The 23,275-nt window shown below is 33.5% G+C and overlaps 2 protein-coding genes across 3 annotated transcripts in view; one reads left to right on the top strand and one right to left on the bottom strand.

Annotated features, from left to right (window-relative positions):
* Positions 1-23,275, bottom strand: part of ppp2r5cb (protein phosphatase 2, regulatory subunit B', gamma b) — a 170,353-nt gene that overhangs the window by 89,873 nt on the left and 57,205 nt on the right. The window lies entirely within an intron of this gene.
* On the top strand, positions 18,401-19,554 carry dio3b (iodothyronine deiodinase 3b). Its single transcript, XM_059512014.1, has one exon. It carries the CDS (start codon positions 18,726-18,728, stop codon positions 19,545-19,547), a length of 822 nt encoding a protein of 273 aa, XP_059367997.1. The 5' UTR covers positions 18,401-18,725; the 3' UTR covers positions 19,548-19,554.

Raw genomic sequence — 23,275 nt, 5'->3', positions numbered from 1 at the left:
CAATGCAGTTTTTCACCATATATAGTAGGGGAATTTACCGTGAACCATTTAACAGATTTTTAATGTAGCATTTATTAATTCTTTTACCGTTAAATTCACAGTAATTTTTTATGACTGGTTTTGTGTTCCGGGGTCACATATATTATTTGTAGTGCACTTGCCATCGAATAATCACAAAAAGCTTTGTGCTTTATTACCTTTTAATAAACAAAGGATTAGCTAAAATATCTGCTAAAAATATCTGCCAAATTCATAATGAAATTCAAACAATTAATACAGTTTTGGCACTCTTTAATGCAGCATTAGCGATCACTTTAGCGCCGCAGTTCAAGCAGCACATGAAACCATATCGTTCTCTTTACTACTATAGTGTGAAATCAACATGAATGGACATCAAAAGGTAGGCTATTTTAAAATATAGCCTACAGTACAACTTACTTCAGTGCGGAATAGTGGAAAACATTTAAAATTTGTAAACAGTGCCACAAACAATATTTACCTCAGAATAACCGTTGGGCTCCATTAGCTCATCAGTCAACTAGAAAAATAACTGTAAAGAGGAGTATTTTGCTAAATTTATGTGCTATGTTGCATATTCCTATTTTTCCTTAACCTGTTGTCTACATGATAAGTAACAATGCAAGGAGCTAAAGATAAAATTTAACAGCTCCTATATTACTCAAGAAGAAAAACAGGCTGGAAGCGTTGAAGACATATAACAAATCCCTAGTGGAGTCACTCAATGTTGATGTTAACGCTTACATTACATGGGCAACGTCATGCATAGCTGAACTAAATTGTGAGTCTGTTATGCTGCATCACTGGTGTTGCATGCGGCAGTTATTCAACAATTTTTACTTTAAGAAGCAACGCAGGTGTAAGCCAGTCAGATTGCAAATAAGATAGCCAATCACATTAATGGAAGACCAGAAAAGTAATGTGATTGCATCAGCACCTAGCTTCAACCTTGATGCTCCGTGTGAACTCACTATTAAACTCGCATCAAACTAGTCCTCATGTGTGGCTTGTTTTATTATGTGCAATATTTTGAGCCAGATCTTAAGAAAGTTTATTTTCACTATGGGAAGAATTTATTTATTTATTTATTTATTTTGCATCATTTTTTTTGCATAATTTTTTCTTACAATTCTAAGTCTATATCCCAATTCTGACTTTTCCCCCCTCACAGTTCTAAAAAAAGTCAGAATTGCATGACATAAAATGTCAGTTTTAAAAATTGCAAGATTTAACAAGTCTTAGAAGAAAATGCTGACTTGTGAAATACAAACTTGAAATCGCAAGACAACATCAGAATTCTGAACAACGTTGTGAACTTTCCACTTCTTGCGTTTTTAACTTTCTAGTAAAACTAAACTAGTATTTTTTCAGAATATCTAAAGTTGACTATCAAAATACAGTGTAACCCAAAGAAATATGAGCGACTTCATTCATCTCCATTCATAAGAGATGCGGAGGAAAGCAGGGGAAAAAACAGATGTTGATTAGTTTGATTGTTGGGTTTTTGTGTGATTGCAGCTGCTCTCCTCTTTGAAAGCCATAGCACACACACCTCTCACAATCGAAGCCGTACACCCCAACATTTCCCGCTCCAAACTCCTGACCCCAGTCATGACCCCGGCTACTCCTCTGGGCTTCAGCCAAAGTGGCTGTTTTTCCATTAAAAGGCTGTTTCCCATCACCCCTTCCCCTCGCGTTCCCGACAGAGACCCACGGAGAGCTGAAGCGCCTGGAGTCCTCATGCTGTCCTGATTTCCTCCTCCTCTGTGACTCTGCGAATGAATCAACCGCTGATTCATTAAAACTCTGATGAGTGATACACTGTGCAAAAAAAAAAGAAAGAAAAAGTTGACCTAACTCAAAAAATAAGGCAACCTTTTGCACTCAACTTGTTAACTCAACTAGCAACCAGTGTTGGGTGTAATTTAGTGCTGTCAAACGATTAATCGCGATTAATCGCATCCAAAATAAAAGTTTATACATACAATACAATAGTAGATTTAACATCAAAACCTTAAAATGCATGCTTTTATGTACTCTTCTCACTTTAAATACTTTGGTAAATTCATAAGTACATCGGTAACACTTTAGTGTCCAATTCTCACTATTAACTAGTTGGTTATAAGCATATTACTGGGATACTAATATGAATACACATATTAGTATCTTATTCTGCAAGATCTTATTCTAAATCCTTAATTCTACCCAATTCAAAAGTTAATCCAAAATGTGACCAGAATTATTTATGTAGTTATCAATTATTTATTTGAAAGAATTAAAATAACCGTTTCATTTCTATTCTCGAATTGCTAACTGGTCGAGGTTGATTTAGTCGAGGAGGAGTTAGAAAGTAATTAGTAATAAGTAATTAAATACTTTTTGGAGTAGCGTTGATTTCGTCACCTATTTTTAATTTAGTCTTAGTCTTAGTCGTGTGCCAAATGTCCTTGTTAGTTTTAGTCATATTTAGTCATTCACATATCTTTTTTTGTTAATCAAGTTTTAGTCGACTAAAAGTCTTGTCATTTTAGTCTAGTTTTAGTCAAAAAAGAACTCAATATATTTTAGTGTAGTTTTAGTCAACATTTTTTTTGTCTTTTTTTAAAATAACACATTATTACTGAGATTATTACTGATATGTTTCACATATCTCAAACATTGGTTAAATGTCATAATTACCTGTCAAAATACACTTGTTGAATGATTTTTGTTGAATGCAAATGTTAAACGTGTCTGGTTTACAATTTCTGATTTAGGACTCTAGCTTGACTGCACATCACATGTTTTACTTTATTGATACTGCTAATCGTAATGCAACGGACCGGTCATCGGGACATAAGACAAAGAGCGGCGTGTGTGGCGTTTTTTTTTTGAGCGGCGTGTGCGGACGAATTTTTCTACGCACACACTATTTTATTTCTTGATAACAGACCGCTGCTAACTATAACACACCGTTGCCATGAAAAACAGAGCGTTGCCATGAACACACAGGATTCTAACCGTAGAGACGGAGCGCACTATTTTCTTTAGCGGAAGCAATACAATCGTTTAAATCAATAAACTCCTTTTTAAATCATAATTTTGTGTCAAATTATTGATTTATTTGGTAGGTAGCAATGTAATAAGCGGGATCCGAACTCGTTCTGAATATTTTAAAGGTGTAACAGCTGATGAAAAAGCAGAGACGATTGTAGACGAAAATTAAGAGAGATTTTATCTTAGGTTTTATTTTATGCAAAACATTTTCGTCTCGTCTTTTTTCATCAACAATAATGCATGTTAATTTAGTCTTAGTCAGCGTTTTTGGACAGTGTTGCAGTCTTGTCATCGTCTCGTTTTAGTCATGAAAAAAAAGGTCGTTGACGAACATATTTCGTCTCATCTCGTCTGACGAAATTAACACTATTTTGGAGAGAGTAATTTGTACAGTAATCTAAATACACTGTTGAAGATGTAATTAGTAACTAGTAATTAATTACTTTTTTAGAGTAACTTAACCAACACTGCTATCAACAGACAACTTAAAAACTTTAATGAATAAAAGTCAGTCTACTGAGAACAACGTTATTTCTTAATGTTTTTTTCTTGGTTATGTGAATGTTAACTGAACATTCCATTTGATCATTTTGAAAACAACATGGGAACGTTACATATGAAAGTTCTCGGAACGTTCTGAAACAATTAGTAACATTTAAAAAATGATATACAAACATTCAGCTAAAACGCTTCTGGAGAGAAATGTACTAGTTGCTTAAAAGATTTCGATCAACTTAAATAATTAGCTCTTCTTAACCACCACAACATTTTGCAGAAAATTTGCGAATGTATGAAATGTTTTAAATATACAATTCTGACAACTTTTCTCTCAATTCTGAGTTTATATGTCATAATTCCAATTTTTTTTTTCTCCGAATTGTGATATAAAACGTAGGATTCCAATTCTTTTTTTACAATTCTGAGTTTAAATCTCACAATTCAGATTTTTTTTTAGGAAAAATGCCAGAATTTACAGTTGCGAGCAAAAAAGTTGTAATTGTGAGATGAAACAGTCACAAGGCAGAAATCAAAAAAGTAAGAATTATGAAAAATAAACTCTGGATTGTAAAACACAAACTTTGAATTCTGAGTTTTCACAATACGGATTTTACACTTCACAGTTCTTACTTTTATCTCAGAATAAAGTTTTGTTTCATGCCACAGTATAAATATTAGCAAAGACTTTTTTCTTGCAATTCTGAAAAAGAAAGGTCAGAATTGTGAGATAGAAACTTCTAAAATATCTCGCAATTTTGACTATTTCCATAATCACGTACAAACTAGTCACTATTGTGACTTTTGTTTTTCACAGCAAAAAAACTGTAAATCTGACACACCTGTAGTTTCTGTGGTGTGTTCAGATCAAATAAAAAAACTGATCCCTGACTTTGCAAACATCAGTAATGACAAGAAGAAATCAGAGGAAGAAAAACAGACAGATGTCAGAGTCAAAGATAGAAATGCATGTGGGATATCACTATGGAAACATTGTGAAGCAGTGTGTCTTTCCGCTGTTTTAGTTCACGTCATTATCTTGAAAGCATTTTCTTGCCAGCGCTTGTGACGAGCAGCTCTAGAGACAAAACATTCATCACAGTAATTCCCCCAAAACAGTCCCACAACTGCAAAAGAGAAACCACTGTCATAGCAGAAGATGTTTTTACCAATCGAACTAACTCAATGAACTCAGTTTGGTGATTAGAATTTCGTGCATTAGATCTAAACCCATCTCAGTCCAGCACTAATCAAAACATATTTCTATTTATGGGCAGTCATAAAGTCAATGTAAATTAAAATAAAAACAGATGTGCACACTGTCTACTACTCATAATATTTTTGTATTTTAGACTAAATTAGTTGCGGTTTTCGAGTAGAAAACACAACTCTAGAGTGATTTTCATGGTTAACCAGACAATACATTTGAAAATGAAAGAACACAGTGCATAATTCAGTATTCATAACAGGGAAGATTCTCTTCAAATATTTAACATCTAACTATTCATGTCAAGTTCTGACACTGAGCTAAAAAGTCAACATTCTCCTTTGTTCATTTGGTCTTTAGTAAAGTCAGAAACATTATTTATGCATCGAGCAATGGTTCCATACTGGAACGTTGCCTTAATGTTTTCTGTTACCAAGAATAAACGTTTTCAAAAACTGGATGTTTTGAATGTTCCAACGATATTCAGAAATTACATTTTCATAAGGTAAGAAAATCATTCTTAGAGCACTATTTTGTTGAAAATTTTGCACAAATAACAATTTGATCCATTAATTTATTTTACTGGAATTTTTACAGAATCGTTCTTAAATTACACAAAATTAATCTGAAAAGCTAAAGCTCTAATATTTCTCATTTTGAGTTAATGAAACATACGGTCGAAAAAAAAATCACGTTGTGGCACAAGTAACAATCTGATGAATTAATCTGTTTACTCACAAATATTTAAGTAGGTTTTAAAACAAACATTTTCTTTAGATTACATAAAACTGTCAAAAGTCACTTACAGTTGCTTTTATGCAAAATAATTTGTTGTTGAAATTCGGCTCTAATAACAAATAAATAATAAATAATTTAACAGCTGTTCGAAAATGATAAAGCAAAATTCTGTCAAAAACTAAAAGCTCTCATATTTCTCATTTTGAGTTTTTGTTATTAATGAAAACATATGTAATCACTTGCATTGAAATGAATAGTAAAATCTGCCACACAAAAAAAAGCAAAATTTGGCACAAATAACAAGTTTGATCCATTGATTTGTTCAGTAAAACAAGCAAAGCTCTGTCAAAACGTAACTCTTCTATATCTAATTTTGAGTTTTCATTATCATGCATTATCGAAAATACATGTAATCACTTCCAGTTGCATTTATGCATAAGAATCTGTTGTTGAAATTTGGATGCATTTATTTATTTATTTGTTGACAAATAATGTTCAAACATGATAAAACCAACCCACAGAATCATCCTTTGATTAAACAGAACTCTGTCAGAAAATGAATGATGCCATACTTTTTTATTTTGAGGATAATCATTTCCAGTTCCTTTATGTGAAACAATCCACGTTGCAATAGTGAAATTTGGTACAAATAATAATTTAATCCACCGATTTATACATATACATATCAGTCAGTAAAATAAAGCAGAATTCTACCAAAAACTAAAAGCTCTCCGATTTCTCAATTTTGTCTTTCAGTTGCTGTTTATTAATGAAAACAATCACTTTGCATTTCTCATTCTCATTGAAATTTTTTTTTTTTACAGCTCATTGAACAAGTTGAACACCATAGATTACACAAAATTCCTGCAAAAATCAAAGCTTTCGTATTTTTTGTTTTGAGAATAATCACTTTCGGTTGCATCCATGCGAAACAATCCATGTCGCAATTGTGAAATTTGGCATGAATAAACTTTTTTTTGGACAAATAATTTTGCAGATGTTTGAATACGTTAAACCCTTAAAATTGTGTCAAAAAATTAAAGCTCTCATATTTTTCATTTTAAGATTAAGCACTTTTAGTTGCATGCGAAACAATCCATGTCGCAATTATGAAATTTGGCAAAAATACCAATTTGTCCAATTGATTTGTTCAGAAAAATAATAAAGCAGAATTCTGTCAGAAACCTCTCATTTTTCTAATTTTAAGCTTTCATTAAAGTCCATTAATAAAAACACACGTAATCACTTTCAGTGTTATTCATGCGAAAAAAAAATCCATGTCGCAATTGTGAAATTTGGCACGAATACACATGTATTTTATTTGGACAAATAGTTTTGCAGATGTTTGAATACGTTCAAATTCTGTCAAAAATGAAAGCGTTCATATTTTTCATTTTAAGATTAAGCACTTTTAGTTGCATTCATGCGAAACAATCCATGTCGCAACTGTGAAATTTGGCTCATTTGTTTCGATTATTTTTGCAGCTGTTTGGGCAGCCGATGATCATTAATGCTCGTGTTTGATGGTCACTGTCTGGAAGTCGACTAACAAAATCAGCTTTATTTGCTGCACCATTTACAGAGAAATCACTCGAGCGAGGAAAGCGGGAAGAGGCCGGATGGTTTCTCTGTGAAGATGAGAAGTGTCCTGGTTGTATTAGTCTCTCTCAATCTGTCTGCTTGTTCCTGTTCAGATGAGATACAAAACACTTCAACAACATGTTTACCAGAACGCCAGTCTGAGTCTGATCCTCGGCTCGTGACCTCGGATAACTCTGTGTTTTGATGCCGCGTCTCTAAATGCAGTGCTCGCACTCGCTCATTCCAGTCTGTTTTACAAGAATCACATCTAGACATTTCAGACGGTATGATTAACTAAATCGAGGCATGGCCCTTCACATTTCAGGGATCAAAGAGACGGATTTTTACAGCACTTTGAAAATAACATCACAGCTTTGGAAAACTCGAGGAAAGTTCTTTGCATGGACAATACATAGTATGAGTCAAAATTATACATTTCTCTTTTATGCCAAAAATCATTAGGATATTAAGTAAAGATCATGTCCTATGAAGATATTTTAAGACATTTCCTACCGTAAATATATCAAAACTTAGTAATATGCATTGCTAAGAATTAATTTAAACAACTTTAAAGATGATTTTCTCAATATTTAGATTTAGTTGCTCCCTCAGATTCCAGATTTTCAAATAGTTGCATCTCAGACAGATATTGTCCTCCGAACAAACCACACATCAATGGAAAGCTCATTTATTCAGCTTTCAGATCATGCATACATCTCAATTTCGACACTTTTTTTGTGCTCCAGGGTCATTTGTGCTAAAACACTCATATGAGCTATCAACTCAATCTCTATTTGTGTTCTAGAGGACTGTACTCTAGTTAGAGGTTTCCGTCATAAACACATGACACCAGTTAACCTGAGCGAGGTCAAACGAGGCCATGTGTTCACTCTTCATGTTTTCTACTAGGTAAAATCACATCTTATCAGTCAGTAATCTCAGCTTTTCTTTGGCAAACAAGCTCCTCGCTCTATCACCAGCAATCAATACGCAATCCGGAGGAAATGAGGGGATCTAGGCCGAAGTTCACTGGAATATTACATGTAGGAGCAGCTCATTAACATATCGGAATATCAGGAATCTGTTTCTCTTGTAACCTGTGGCTATAAAACAATTGAGAGGCATAACATTACGTGCTCTGGAAAAACACACTCTTTTTCTAAACGTCTACTTGAGACTGAAATTTCCCCTTGATGTGAATAAAAATACACATATTTTACCATTATTATTTGTTTGTTTAACTAATATGACTAACTGTTGTAAATGGTTTGTTTGGAGGTTTTTAATAATACGGATGATTAACTTTACTTTTTTCTCGTAATTTTTTTTATTGACTAGTAATAATAATTTTTTTTAATTATAAAAAATAAACAATAAATGTTTAAATAATTCCCAAAAGATATCTTATTTTATGTACTGTTGATGATAAAACTTATATATATTTATATATTTTTTTTTTTTTTTTTTTTTCAGGAAAATTAAGCATATTTGCCTATTATATTACAGTTTAATAATAACAACAACAACAGTAAAAATATAGTAATAAATTAGGCTACCACACTTAATAATAACAGCAATAACTATATTATTATTATTGCATACTATGAATTAAAAGCTCATTAATTTCCATCAATGAACTTATATTTCACTGACAATCATAAAAGGAAGAAGAAGAATTTATAATAATAAAAATAAATATCTTTAATGTCAAATATTTTTTTACAGCTCTATAAATTAGGGGACTGTGCTTAATAAAAATGCACAAATATTAGGCCTATAATTTCTTAAATAAGGCTGGAGCATGATCAAACGCGGTCATCTTCCAGAGTTTAGACACTGCTCATGTAACTCCGGAAAATACAGTAAATGTTGTCTGAAACGAAGGCATTCCTGACACTTCCTGAGCGATGATTTAACACGAGCCGAGATTCGCTCTGGTGTCTTTCCAGCTCTGCAGCCGAGACAAGCATCTGCTTGTGTTTTACACAGACCACAGTCGGAGGCTGTCCAGAAGAAAACACTCTAGGGCTCATTATTCAGCGTCAGTGACAGAGATTACAATAAAAACACCTATTAGACTGACATGAAGAGGAGTTTATTCTATAGGGCTCTGTTCCAATACCTAGTGAGCTGTCTACTTAGACAACATGCTAACTATGTGTGTGATTAGGAGATATACATATATATATATATACAGACTTTATATGCATTTATGTATTCCCCAATTCTTCTGAAGTATTATACCTCATTATGATTTACAATAAAGGTTATAAATTAAGCATAACTATAACATCAGACCTTTATTTTATTGTCATGTTATAAAAGCTATGATTTCCACGTGGTTAAATCGGGGATATTTTCATGAACTAAAATTACAAAAAAATATATATAATTTACTATATAATATAATATAATAAAAAATCTCCAAAATAATTATAGAAATATAAAATAAAATAGTACTAAAATAAAAATAAAATCAGGTACATATTTTTTAATTATATCTCAAATTTTAGGATCAGTGCAATTTTTCTAAAATAATTAATGATATTTATTTTACAAGGATGCATTAAATTGATCAAAAGTGTCAGTAGAGACATTTCTATTGTTACAGTAGATTTCTTTTTCAGATAAATGCTGTTCTTTTGGACTTTATGTTCATCTGTGAATCATGAAAAATAAAATGCATCACAGTTTCCGCAAAAATATTACTGTGTTCAACATTGATGATAATCAGAAATGTTTCTTGAGCATATTATCATGATTTCTGAAGATCATGTGACACTGAAGACTGGAGGAATGATGCTGGAAATACAGCGGAGCATCACAGAAATAAATTACACTTTAACACAGATTCACACAGAAAACAGTTTTTTTAAAATCCTAATAATATTTCACATTTTTTAATGTATCTGTGTTCAAAAATAAATGCAGCCCTGGTGAGCAGAAGAGACTTCTTTCACACAAAAAAAAGAAAAACAATTATTAAGCTACTCATCTTAACGTGATGCACACATCGTTGTCTTTTTCTTCAGCTCTTCCTCTTCTCAAAGCCAGCAGAGATGAAGGTTACCTGTCTGTGTCTGTGATGCTCTGAGCTGAGGGCCACACACTGAGGAGAGCCCTGGATCAAAAGAGATTATGGAAATGCAATGCATAATTAATGCAGGACCCTTCAGTGAAGACACACTCTTATTATCACACCGCCAGCGTCTAACACATGCATGAGCCATATATGACTCTAATATTACATTTAACAGTCAAAAAAAGAAGAACTGATGTCTGTGATAGTGTTTAATTATTATTAAGGCTATATTAAACATAAATGTGACATCAGACCTTTATCTTATTGCTGTTACCATCATTTTATAAAAGCAATAAGCAACTCAAGGCCATGATTTCTAAAGCAGGGTTATCATCACAATAAAAAACTAAATATGAAACTATAATAAATAATTAAATAATAGAAAAAAATAAATAATATAAACTAAGCTTATATAAACTGATATAAACTAAAATAAATAATTAAATTATTTATAAATAATAAATGAAATGACAAAAAAAATTTATTACTTCAAATAGAATACATGTAAATATAAAAAATATTTTGAATGCTTTGCTTTGGAAACTAACTGTAATAAACTGAAGCAATAAAATTACTAATTGGAAATAAATAAAAACTAAAGCTGATATAAAAAAAATAAACTAAATAATCCTGTAAAAAAAAAAATTAATAACAAAAAGCACATAAAATTAAAGACATAAAACAATGCTTTTTTTTGTTTGTTTTTTTATCATTTAGCTGTCTGTCATTTTATAAAAACAATGAACCAATTGAGGCCTTTAAATAGGCAAACAATAAATAATAATGAAAAAAAAATACAAATAATTTTTTTTGTTAGTTTTAGTTTAAATAAAAATAAATGGTAAGTGAAATTAAATAAACAAAAAATAAAATCAAATTTTTTTCATTTCAACTAGTTGCCAAAGCAGCATTAAAATAACTAAAACTATATAGAACTATTTAATAATAATAATAATAATAATAATAATAATAATAACCGTTAAAAAATACAACACAATTACTAAAATTTTTACTAAAATTAAAGTGAATAAATATAAATATAAAATAAAAATCTAATTATTTTCAACTATATGAATGACACTAAGATAACACTGGGTTAAAGGAAAACTGATGCAAAGTCACAAGATTTACTTGTAGGAGGAAGAGAAGGAGTGAGTGATGAGTCAGTGATTCTTCAGAAGCGGATCAGTTCAGTGAGTCATTCAGAGCAGGTTTGAGTTCAACTGAAACTGATCTGACTGATAAAGCTTGTGTTCACCGATCGGACATCATTACATGCTCTTCAATGTGAAAATAAGAGAGAAACTAACACAACGCTGTCATATGACACAAGCTACTGCTGTGGATCTTCAGATCTTACTTTGCATTCATCTCAACCATATGATTCTTTTTTTTTTATTTGATTCATTTTATTTTCAGTGTTCAGTTCATTTTCATTTTACACTGGATGGGATTCCAGAAATAAACGAAGCGACACCTGATGTTTTACACAGAAAATGTTTGTCTCAATGAAACACTGTCAATTAAAATTAGACGTTCACAATTAAAAACTTTATGAAAATATTATAACAATATTATTAACGGCATTAATTTCCCCCTTAAAATGTCTTCATATCAATAATGCATACTAAGTTTCATGAAAACTGGACTTTGTTATCATTAGATAAAACTTTTTACATTAAATAAGCTGCAATAAAATCTAAATATTAAATTAAAAAATAAGAAAAATCTAATGTTGCCATCGCAACAAACTGAAATAAATTGAAACACTAAATAAAATAAAATAAAATAAAATAAAATAAAATAAAATAAAATAAAATAAAATAAAATAAATAAATAAATAAATAAATAAATAAATAAATAAATAAATAAATAAAATAAAATAAAATAAAATAAAATAAAATAAAATAAAATAAATAAAATAAATAAAATAAATAAAATAAAATAAAATAAAATAAAATAAAATAAAATAAAATAAAATAAAATATTTCCTTGGCAACTAACTGAAATACGTTGAAACACTGAATAAAATAAAATAAAATAAAATAAAATAAAATAAAATAAAATAAAATAAAATAAAATAAAAAATTTCCTTGGCAACTAACTGAAATAAGTTGAAACACTAAATAAAATAAAATAAAATAAAATAAAATAAAATAAAATAAAATAAAATAAAATAAAATAAATAAAAAAAAATAAAAAATAAAATAAAATAAAATAAAATAAAATAAAATAAAATAAAATAAATAAAATAAAATAAAAAATAATAAAATAAAATAAAATAAAATAAAATAAATAAAAATAAATAAACAAACAAATAAATAAATAAAACAAAATAAAATAAAATAAAATAAAATAAAATAAAATAAAATAAAATAAAAAATTTCATTGGCAACTAACTGAAATAAGTTGAAACACAAAATAAAATAAAATAAAATAAAATAAAATAAAATAAAATACACTAATACACAATTACACTAAAATAAAAACTGTAGAAAAAAAGCAACTGAATAATATCTAAAAAAAACTATATATAAATAACAGTAATAGTATTTAATTAATACCAAACTAACCAATATGGTTTATTGGCTTGCATCTGAAAGAAATAATAACTAAAACTGAAAAAAAAAAAAAAACTATATAGATTCTATTTAATAGATCAGAAATTAATAAAAAAAACAAAAGCTTAAAAAAATACAAATGGAAATAAAAGCTAATTAGTAATTAAACTATAATTGTAAATAACTAATATAAAATGACACTGATTATAGCCGTGATTATAGCATTAATGTGCTTTGATTATTGGTATTGCTATTGATTAGATTGTTTTATTAAGCTGGGCATCTCTTCACTTTGTTTTGTAAGAGAAATCATCTCAGAATCAGGACAAAAGCACCTTCGGAGCACAATACAGTATCAGTATCTTCACACTGAAGCCTGATGTTTCTCAGTCGAGGCTGCTTCATGACCAGTGTGTACTCAGGATAATCCTGACCGGACCTTGACGACGGTTGCTAGGCTCCGCTGATCCTTCTCAGCGTCTGAAGCAGAGGTTTGGGAGAGAAAACCTGTTCTGCTCTGCATTAAAGCAGTGGAGGCTGTGTCTCGCTGCTGCTCGAGCGGATTTCCGCCAATCTGTGAAGTTTGCTGCAGGCACTGGCTGTTTTTCCTCTTCTGGGCTGTCCTCGTGTGACCCAGCGGCTCAGGCCAAGCTCTTCGCAGGGTTTACTGGAGGTAACGGGGTTAAGAGCCAGCCGCTTTCCTCGTGGCTGTCTGTCAGATAGTTAAAAATGCAGAACTAGGAAGTCTGAAGTGTGCACTTGTGAATAGGGAAAACACTAACGAGGTCACGAAGAAAAGGAGACGCAAGATGTGCCCTCAGGGGGAAAAAATGGGCGTAGAAATTGCTAGTCAATTTCTAAAATATTTACAAAGAAACGGCAAGCAACACTGAATTTCGTAAGCACAAAAAAATCTGTATTTTCTTTTAAAACACAATCTTTGTTTGATTTACACCTTTAGCAACAACAACAACTTTTCAAATATCTTTATGTTATATATAGTCTTATACTGTATGCATATATATATATATATATATATATATATATATATATAGTTTTTTTGTGCAAAATTTAAATGTAAATAAAATAAAAATTAATTTATTAATTTTAAAATTAAATATTACAATTCCATGATGTTTCACAACTAAATTAGTTCAATTGAATTAACTATGAAAAATACCTTTAAATAAGGTATTCATCTTCGTTTGTGCAAATTTTATAATTTTTATTTTTTTATTTTCTTTTGTAATGTTTGTTTCAATATTGTGTGTAAACACAATCATGCAAAAAAGCACTTTAAATAAAAAATATTACATAAATATAATTATGATAATTAGTGATGCCAAACGATTAATCGCAATTAATCGCGATTAATCGCATTCGCATGTTTACGTAATATGTCTGTGTGTACTGTGTGTACTTATTACGTATATATAAACACACACACATACATATACTGTATGTGTGTGTATTTATATATACATAATAAATACACACAGTACACACAGACATATTACGTAAAAAATATATATATATTTTTAAAGCAATTAATCCCGATTGACAGCACTAATAATAATACAATTATATGACTTTTTTATAAACATTCCAAATTACAATGGCTTCATTTGTTAACAATAGTTACATTTAACAATGAAAAATGCTTTTAAAGCACGCATTAATCTTAGTCTGCAAATTTTAGCATTTATTTTAACATTTAATAATATCTTCAGAAAGTTGAGTCATTGTGATATATTGTTTTGCAGCATCGTATGCAAACACAATCATGCCAAAAACTTCACTTTAAACTTCAGTGAAGAAGTTTATTAATATTGCTCTGCATTAACAGCTTGTGGTGTTATTGTGCAGTAGTTGGCACGAGCGCATGCATCTTGACCTTTTACTCTATTATTAAGCCCGGAATAGCTCACTTGACCTCGTGTTACGCTCACGTCTCTCGGCCAGGAACAGAGTTACCCAAAAGCATCGCAAATCTACTCCACACACTCTTGTTTCTTGGAAAAGCTGGCCTGCTTTCAATCCGCAAATACATGGCTCGCTGCAGCCTGTCCACTTCACTTTCCAGATCTTCGAGATGTCTGACTGTGTCTGTCGGCTTGCCAGGAGAGACTATCCAGCTGAATAACTGCGTTTGTTTGTTTGCAATGATTTTTCGAGGAATATCAGGTTTTTAGCCTGACGGAATGCATAAAAAAACATGAAAAATAGCTTTAAAACCTGATGTCTGTGGTCTACTAGTATATCATATTTCAATATCTCTGACTTTGTTTTCATAACACCTCTGCTCTCCCGACTGGAAGAACTGTATTTTTTTATATATTTGCATCTTAAAGTCAACATATGTTCAAAAGTGACTTGTAGTTATGAGAACGAGTCGTCAATGCATGATATCCCAAGTGCAAAAATTTGGAAAACCTTACAATAAAATCTTATCAACTAACAAAAAATAGAGACTATGTATAATAATGACTAATAAACATCACCATGCATGCGTTTTCTCAAACATTATATTCACGTATCCAAATGAGGCTCAGCTAATTCAATGCTTTAAATGTGCATGCATACATGTTCAAAACATTGATCTGAACACATTGGCAAAGACAGATTCTGAATTTGATTTTGTTGATATATTAGAGTTAAAGGTTTTTCCAGAAGGGATTTTTGGATTTCTCTTTCCATCGCTCCAGGAGAAAATACTCTCAAAAGCGATCCAAAAAAATAAACGGAAAAAAATGATATATGAACAAAGCTCTCAGTAAAAACCTTCAGAATATAGACAGAAATAAAACTGTAAGCTTGTGTGAATGTACTCGCTGCTGACATCGAGGAAAAACTTTCAAGATATGTATTATAAATGTGGATTCCTTCCACTAATTACAAAAACAACATGATATAAAAAAAGCAATCACAAAACGAACAGATTTTTGAACATGTTTTTATGCTTGTACAGGGCTCGACATTAACGCTTGTGGGTTTTGTAAAGAAGAGAATTTTACCTGCCCGACTGGACAAGTAACCAAATTAAAATGTTAATAACAAACAATAACTAGGGCAGCACTGAAGAAAAAAAGATGAATATTCGATATAATATATGCAACATCACTCGACCAAGAGTCATGTTTTTCCGACTTTCAGCACGATGTGATATTGATTATACAACTTTAGTTCAATAATCAAGTAATATTAACTGACTTGCATTTTAGATACTATATTATTGATCGTTTTTGCTCCATTTCTCTAACGAAAATAGTTCTAAGCAAAGCCACAGCTTTATTGAATGAATCAGCTGTTTGAACGAATCAGTTGAATCAATGATTCACTCATTAAGACTGGTGGTTTAAATTCATATTTAAAAGTATCATTGCATATTTCCAACATTTCATATTTGTGTGTCAAAAAAGTCAAACATTAATCTAATAACATTATTTATGCATTTGCAATTTTGAGTAAATGAATATATGGAACCTCTTATCTTCATTAAACAGTCTGAGTAAATACATCTAAATGCACAGATGGAGTTTTTTAAATACTGATTTCATTTAATAGTAACAACCATATACTGTCTTATTATTCTAACTTAATAGGAGGACATTATTTGTCTGAGATACAACTATTTGAAAATCATGCACACATGCATCATTCAGCCAATTACTTCTGTAAATTTCAGCAAAGTTAGCATGTTTTGACATTAATGGGAGCTACAAAATGCCTCGGAGGTTTTTCAGTTTTCCCGCAGACAGATGTAACAGGTTCCTGATTAAAAACAATTGATCTGGAAAACTGTGTCAAGCATTGTTTCACAAGGATTACAGGGAAGGGATTTCGTTTACAAGGTATGGAGTGTTTTCCCCTGTAAATAGGTTTCCGTGGAATAGGTAAAGTTAGGATTTAAGCTCATTAGCTTATAAGCAACATTGAAGCAAACGAACAGTACATACAATACATTCAATAAGGATCATGACATTTTGGCAGGAACACATTCACATTGCACATAAGCTTGTTTATGCTCCTGAGAGAGTCGGGGTTTAATCTGACTGCTCACACAATGTCATGTATATACAACTGCACATTTAAAGGCATTTCTATATTTGCTTCCCTTGTTTGGGAATGTCATTAACTGTTTTTTTGCATGCCTTGATTTGTGCTTGCGTCTTTGGCTTTAAACGTCACACTGACTCCTCTGTGTGCGTTAGTGCATGCTCATAAAGTCATTTCGGACTGCTGTTGGTAACATGTGACATTATTTAATATCGATGCACTAAGAAGTACAGAAAAAAGTGCAGATTGTTTCATCTCTTTTTCTCTCAGTTCCACCATTTTTGTCCATTAAGATGCATTTCTTGACACAGTGCATTAAAATGTTTGAGATACTTCATGAAAACTGCATTATGCATGCCTCAAAAGTACTATAGCGTTAAATAGCACAACTATAATTTTTCATGCTGTGATAACTAATACCTCTCTCATCACTGTACACATGATGCATTAAATCCACAAATGCATTAAAAGTATCATTTGTATCAAGTATCATAAGTATCATTTGTCAAATAATCGAATTAAATAATCATTTGTCATCTATTTCAGCACAGATCGCTCTCACAAGTTTCACCAATGTTTTTATTAAGAACCACTTCTATATATAACCACCTATGCATTAAAAATCACAGTTGTCATTTAAATCATGAAAAACATCTCCGCATCTTTAAACTTTATCACAAGTTCACAAAGAAGCTCCTCCTGACACAATGCATTAAGAAACTTCAACAGCCATTTGTCAGATAATCTAACATCTTTCTCAGCATCTCTCTTGACTCCACCAATTATGTATTTTCATTAAGCAGCACTTTTGCCAATGCATTTAAAGTGCAACTGCCTTATCAAACAATCTGACATCTCTCTCAGCATCTCTCTCCTGATTTGACCAATGAGAAACACGTCATGTATTAAGAAGAATTAAAACCACCAACGCAACTGTCATTCCGAACGATCTGACAGCTATCTCTCTGTCTTTGTTTCACCATTGCAATAAGCAACATATCCTGACATGACGAATTCAAACCACCAATGCATTATGCAACTGTCATGTTGAACAATCTAACATTTGTCAGCGTCGAGTGCTCACAGAGAGGCATGTTTTGAAAACGCACCAATGCATTAAAACATGTTGAGCAAATAATCATGTCATGTCTCGGGATCCATCTCTCTCAGCTTTACATCATGTTTAATAAAAAACAAATCTTGCATTAAGCGTTATGCATTAAAACCACCAATGCATTAAAAATGCAGCGGTCATGTCAAACGGTCTTACATCTGTCAGTATAGTGTCCTCCGATGTTTGTGTGTGTGTTGCACTAAAACCACTAATGCATTAAAAGAATGCAACTGTTTTACATATCTCAACAATCATGAATTTCATCAAGAAGCATTAAACCAGCAATGCAACAGTCATGTCAAACGATCTGAGAAACATTGTTGCGTGTTGCATTAAATCCACCAACGCGTTAAAAAATGCAAATGTTCTATCAAACAATTGAACATCTCTCTCGACAGTATACAATCATTCTCTCATCTCATCACTCTATCTTTCCGTCGACTTCATCAAGTTCACGTCCACTGTCACGTTACACATCTCTGTCAGCATCTAGCGTTCAGCAGGAGAATTAAGGGTTTTTTTTTTTTTTTTTTTTGACACGATGCATTACAAGCACCGATGCATTCCGAAGTGGAGCTGTCAGACATCAGCGTGCCGCGTTCTCTCTCTCCTCCACACAGCAGAGTTGACGGGAGGTAATCCCGTCCATGTGAGGAGGCGGCACGGGCGCGGGGCGCGGGGCGGAGGCGGGTTGTTTTTCATTTAAAAACTACTAGTCCTATAAAAAGCGGAACTCGGAGCTAGATAGAAAGAAAGAGAGAGATAGAGAGGGAGGGAGAGCGAGAGAGAGAGAGAGAAAGGGAAAGCGCGGAGAACGACACGGCTGTATCTGTGGGGATGGAGATGCTGCACGGATCCGCAGGTGTCCAAACGGCGCTGAAAAACGCCGCTGTGTGCGTAATGCTGCTGCCGCGCTTCCTGTTCGCCGCCGTGATGCTGTGGCTCTTGGATTTCCTGTGCATCCGGAGGAAGGTGCTCACGAAGATGCGGGAGAGCGACCTGAGCAGCCCCGACGACCCGCCGCTCTGCGTGTCAGACTCCAACAAGATGTTCACGCTCGAGTCGCTGCGCGCCGTGTGGTACGGACACAAGCTGGACTTCTTCAAGACGGCGCGTCTGGGCGGCGCGGCGCCCAACACCGAGGTGGTCCCGCTGGACAGCGCGTCGCGGAGAGGCGCGCAGCGGATCCTGGACTACGCCCGCGGGAGGAGACCCCTGATTCTCAACTTCGGGAGCTGCTCCTGACCGCCGTTCATGACGCGCCTCGCGGCGTTCCAGCGCGTCGCGCGGCAGTACGCGGACATCGCGGACTCGCTGCTGGTGTACATCGAGGAAGCGCATCCTTCGGACGGCTGGGTGAGTTCCGACGCGCCGTACCAGATCCCCCGGCACCGCTGCCTGGAGGACAGACTCTGCGCCGCGCAGCTCATGATCCGCGAGGCACCGGGGAGCGCCGTGGTCGTGGACACCATGGAGAACTCCTCTAACTCGGCGTACGGCGCATATTTCGAGCGCCTCTACATACTGAAGGACGACAAGGTCGTGTATCAAGGCGGCAGGGGACCGGAAGGCTACCGGGTGTCGGAGCTCAGAGACTGGCTCGAGCGCTACCGGAGCGATCTGGAAGCTTCTAACGCGGAGACCGTGGTGCACGTTTAAGACGGATGGATGCACGGATGTTTTCTTACCCTCAGCCCCACTCTCCCTGCTGAAAACAAAAAATACATATAGACACCATCATAAATGTGTAATGGTTGTACTGGTGATATTAGCACACGCGCATCTGCTGACGTCTATAAGGTGCATTTGAAATTATAAAGACATGTTAAAGGAGCGTACAGCAGATGAGCAAACCGTCTGTAGATGCACGTGTGCTGTCAGGGGATTACTGGGAGTTGTGCTGGTTTTAATGGAAACAGTAATGGACCCTGTGGGTTTCTACTGGTAATTGGTCACCCTTTATTGGTGGCTTGTTAAAACCATTAAATCGTAATGGAATGTGTCCCAAACCATTCTGAATTGGTCTAATAGTTAAGGGTTTGCTGTTGAATGTCTGTGATGGTTTCTATTGTTTTGTTAGTTTTTTTCAGCAGGGTCTTGTCTTTATCAAGTCGTTGGCTGCATTTCAATCCGTACACTATTATAAATAAAGGTGTTAACACAAGACAAATATACAAATATATAATTAACTAATGCACTCTCAGGAAAAAAAAAAGGTACAAAAGTCGTCACTGGAGTGGTAGGATTTTAAAAGGCACACCTTTGTATCTAAAGGTTAGAGGTTCACATTAGTAGCCAAAGTGTACATCTTAGTACTTAAAAGGTACAAAACTGTACCTTTTAAAAAGGTTCCGCATCAGTGAAATCTTTTGTACCTTTTTTCCGAGAGTGTAGTCATCGCCTACAGTTGATTACATTGATAATTGCAAACATTTTTTTTGTAATACAAGTTTTCTAAAATACGCAACTGAGGCATTGTTTTCTTTCCACTAGTCTGAAAAAAAAAACACTTTATGAAAAAACTAAATTTCAAACTTGACAGGTGCATGAAAAAAACCCTTGTTTTTGCCTGCAGTGTCTCTCCGCTTCAAAAAAAAAAAGTTTTTTTATTGGCATCAATGGTTCCACAAAGAACCTTTACAATCCATAGAACCTTCTCATTCCACATTCTTTACAGTAGAAAAAAAGTTCTCTAGTTTATTAAAAAATGTTCTTCACGCAATGAAATAAAAAAGGTTCTTTTGAGAACTGTTCACTGAAGGATTCTTTGTGGAACCAAAACTGGTTCTTCTATGACATCACTGTGAAAATCCTTCTTTGGAAGCTTTATTTTTAAGAGAGAGTGTAAAAGGTTCTTCAAAGCGATGCCATTTTCGGTTCCACAAAGAACCATCTGTTTCTTTCCTCCTTATAGTCTGAAGAACCTTCAAAGAAGCATTTGTGAAACGTAAAGGTTCTTCAGATGTTAAAGGTTCTTTACAGAAACCATTTAGACAAAAAAAAAGGTTGTTCTATGACATAACGAGGCACCTTTATTTTTAAGAGTGTAGCGGCTCGATGTTTGCGAAAAGTTCCATTATAGATCGTCTCGGTCTACACACTTTCTCAGCTGCATTGAGATGTTCTCAAGAAGGTCTTGACGGAGCGTGCATTGAGCAAGGCTTTTTATTCCTTCTTTTTTTAGCCAGGGGTCCATGCACTGTAAAAGCATTTTCTCAGGTAACCTAGAAATGAAAAATGACATTAGGTTACACCAATGAAAGCATTTTTTAAAGATTTTTTTTTTTAAGTGTGTGGACCCCTGGGGGCCCATGAAGGTACTCCAGGATGAGAAAAGAGATTATACATGAGCGCTGGTGGATGGGTGCTTTCTCAGCTCGATCTTGTGTCTTTATATTAAAGTCATTAGCTGTGTTCAAAACTCAGTGACTGTCTGTGCACTTCTCACACTGTACGTTCCTGGGTGAGAAGAAATGCTGCTTAAACCATTTGGAAAAAAACAGACTAATGATGTGCTTAGAATTAGAATTTTTAATAAAAGTGCTGTCATAGAAAAACAGCTTTCTAGTTCTGAAAACCCTGGAGCTAGACTAGAAAACACGTATCTTAAACATGCATTTTGTGCATCTAGATGCGCAGCTCACCAGGTTTTGAACACGGCCGTCAAATCAGTGTCTTCATCTGCTGCTCCGGTCGAACACAATACTGCAAACGCTGGGTTTTAGTTTCATGCATTCAGTTATCTTGACAGATGTTTGTGACCGCATGATAGCTGTTGTGCTTCATCTCTGTTCTTTAGGCCTACTTGTTTCATGTCAATCCAACCTGGCATTTTATTTGAGATATTGCAGAAACGGTATATCTATCTATCTGAAACATATCCTGTTTTATTTTTGTATGGTATTTTCCCTTGTGAGTGTATGTGTGTGTGTGTGTGTGTGCGGCCAGGAGGCCCTTTCATTGTACTCTGGAGTTATTGTGAAGATCGGTTTTTAAAAGGATTTTAACCAGAAAACCGATACTGATGTAATTTGACACTAGAGTACAGGACAGAGAAATGGCCTCCAGACGTATTGCCAAATGGTGTTTTGTAAATGGTGTATATTTTATTGAACACTTTTTTTTAAATAAATGGTAGAGCACCCTCTAAATCGGTCCTATCTGTAATTTCTAGGTGAGTTTGACTCCTCGGATGGACCTGAAATATAAAAATAAAGTCGTGTTAGATATGGCATGATAATTCATTGCCGACAAATAAATAATTGATGTATTTTATTGACATGCCAGATAAATTATGCATTTTTATTTTTGTCCAAACTATAATATTTTTTTATATTTTTTATATTTTCTTTTGACATCTCAGGGCTGTAAAAGCAAAAACATTTAAGCTTTTTTCCTTTTAAGCTTATATTTTTAAAATGCATTTAAAAGTGCATATTTTAACAATTTAGGAGCTTTAACATGAGAAATATAAATCACTGTAGTGCACAACCTTTATTGAATTATTGCGATTAAAATTGTCCAATTAATTACAAATAATAGTGCTTACAGTTGTCAAGCAATGCATTAAAATATAAAGAATTTATCTAAACTTTCAAATATATATACTGTATATTGAAGGGTCATTGTGATCGCAAACACAAAAATATTATTATCAAAGATTATCAGAAATGTTTCTCGAGCAGTAAATCATCATATTATTCTGATTTCTGAAAATCATGTGACACTGAAGACTGGAGGAATGATGATGAAAATACAGCGGAGCATCACAGAAATAAATTACACTTTAACACAGATTCACACAGAAAACAGCTGTTTTACATTAGAATAATATTTCAAATTTTTTACTGTATTTTTGATCAAATAAATGCAGCACTGGTGAGCAGGAGAGACTCTTCAGTGTAAACACACTTTGTCCTTAAACTGTGGCGTAGTTCAATGGCTCTGCCAAAAGAAACAGAGGAAAGATGTCTTGTCAGATTTCTCACGATGTTCTTGTCCTTATGATCTTGATCTCTCTGACAGTATGAAGTCTCAGTGAATGTTTAGTCTGAGCGTTTGGAAATGCGTGAAGCTCGACTGCTTCATGATGATTTTGAATGAGCAGCAAGAATGTGATTATGGCCCATGTGATTTAATGTATTCAGTCCTCCTCGTTATCAGCGGTTCCTTCCCAAAAACAAGCACAAATGAGACTTTTCATTTGTTTGTTGTTTTCACCTCCCATCATTCACAGACAAGAACAGTAAATGAGATGTTTATGAGCAGATCAGTCTGGTTCTGTCCTCTGATTGGTCAGTCCAGTAACAGCTGTTTTAACTACTAACCTTAGTTTACAAACCCTTTATAGGGTCCCTAAACATTGATTTCTTCATATATATATATAT

The sequence above is a fragment of the Carassius carassius genome, chromosome 27, assembly GCF_963082965.1.
Source record: "Carassius carassius chromosome 27, fCarCar2.1, whole genome shotgun sequence".
NCBI lineage: Eukaryota > Metazoa > Chordata > Actinopteri > Cypriniformes > Cyprinidae > Carassius > Carassius carassius.
Note: the sequence above shows the minus strand (reverse complement) of the source record. Positions and strands in the feature narration are given on the sequence as shown.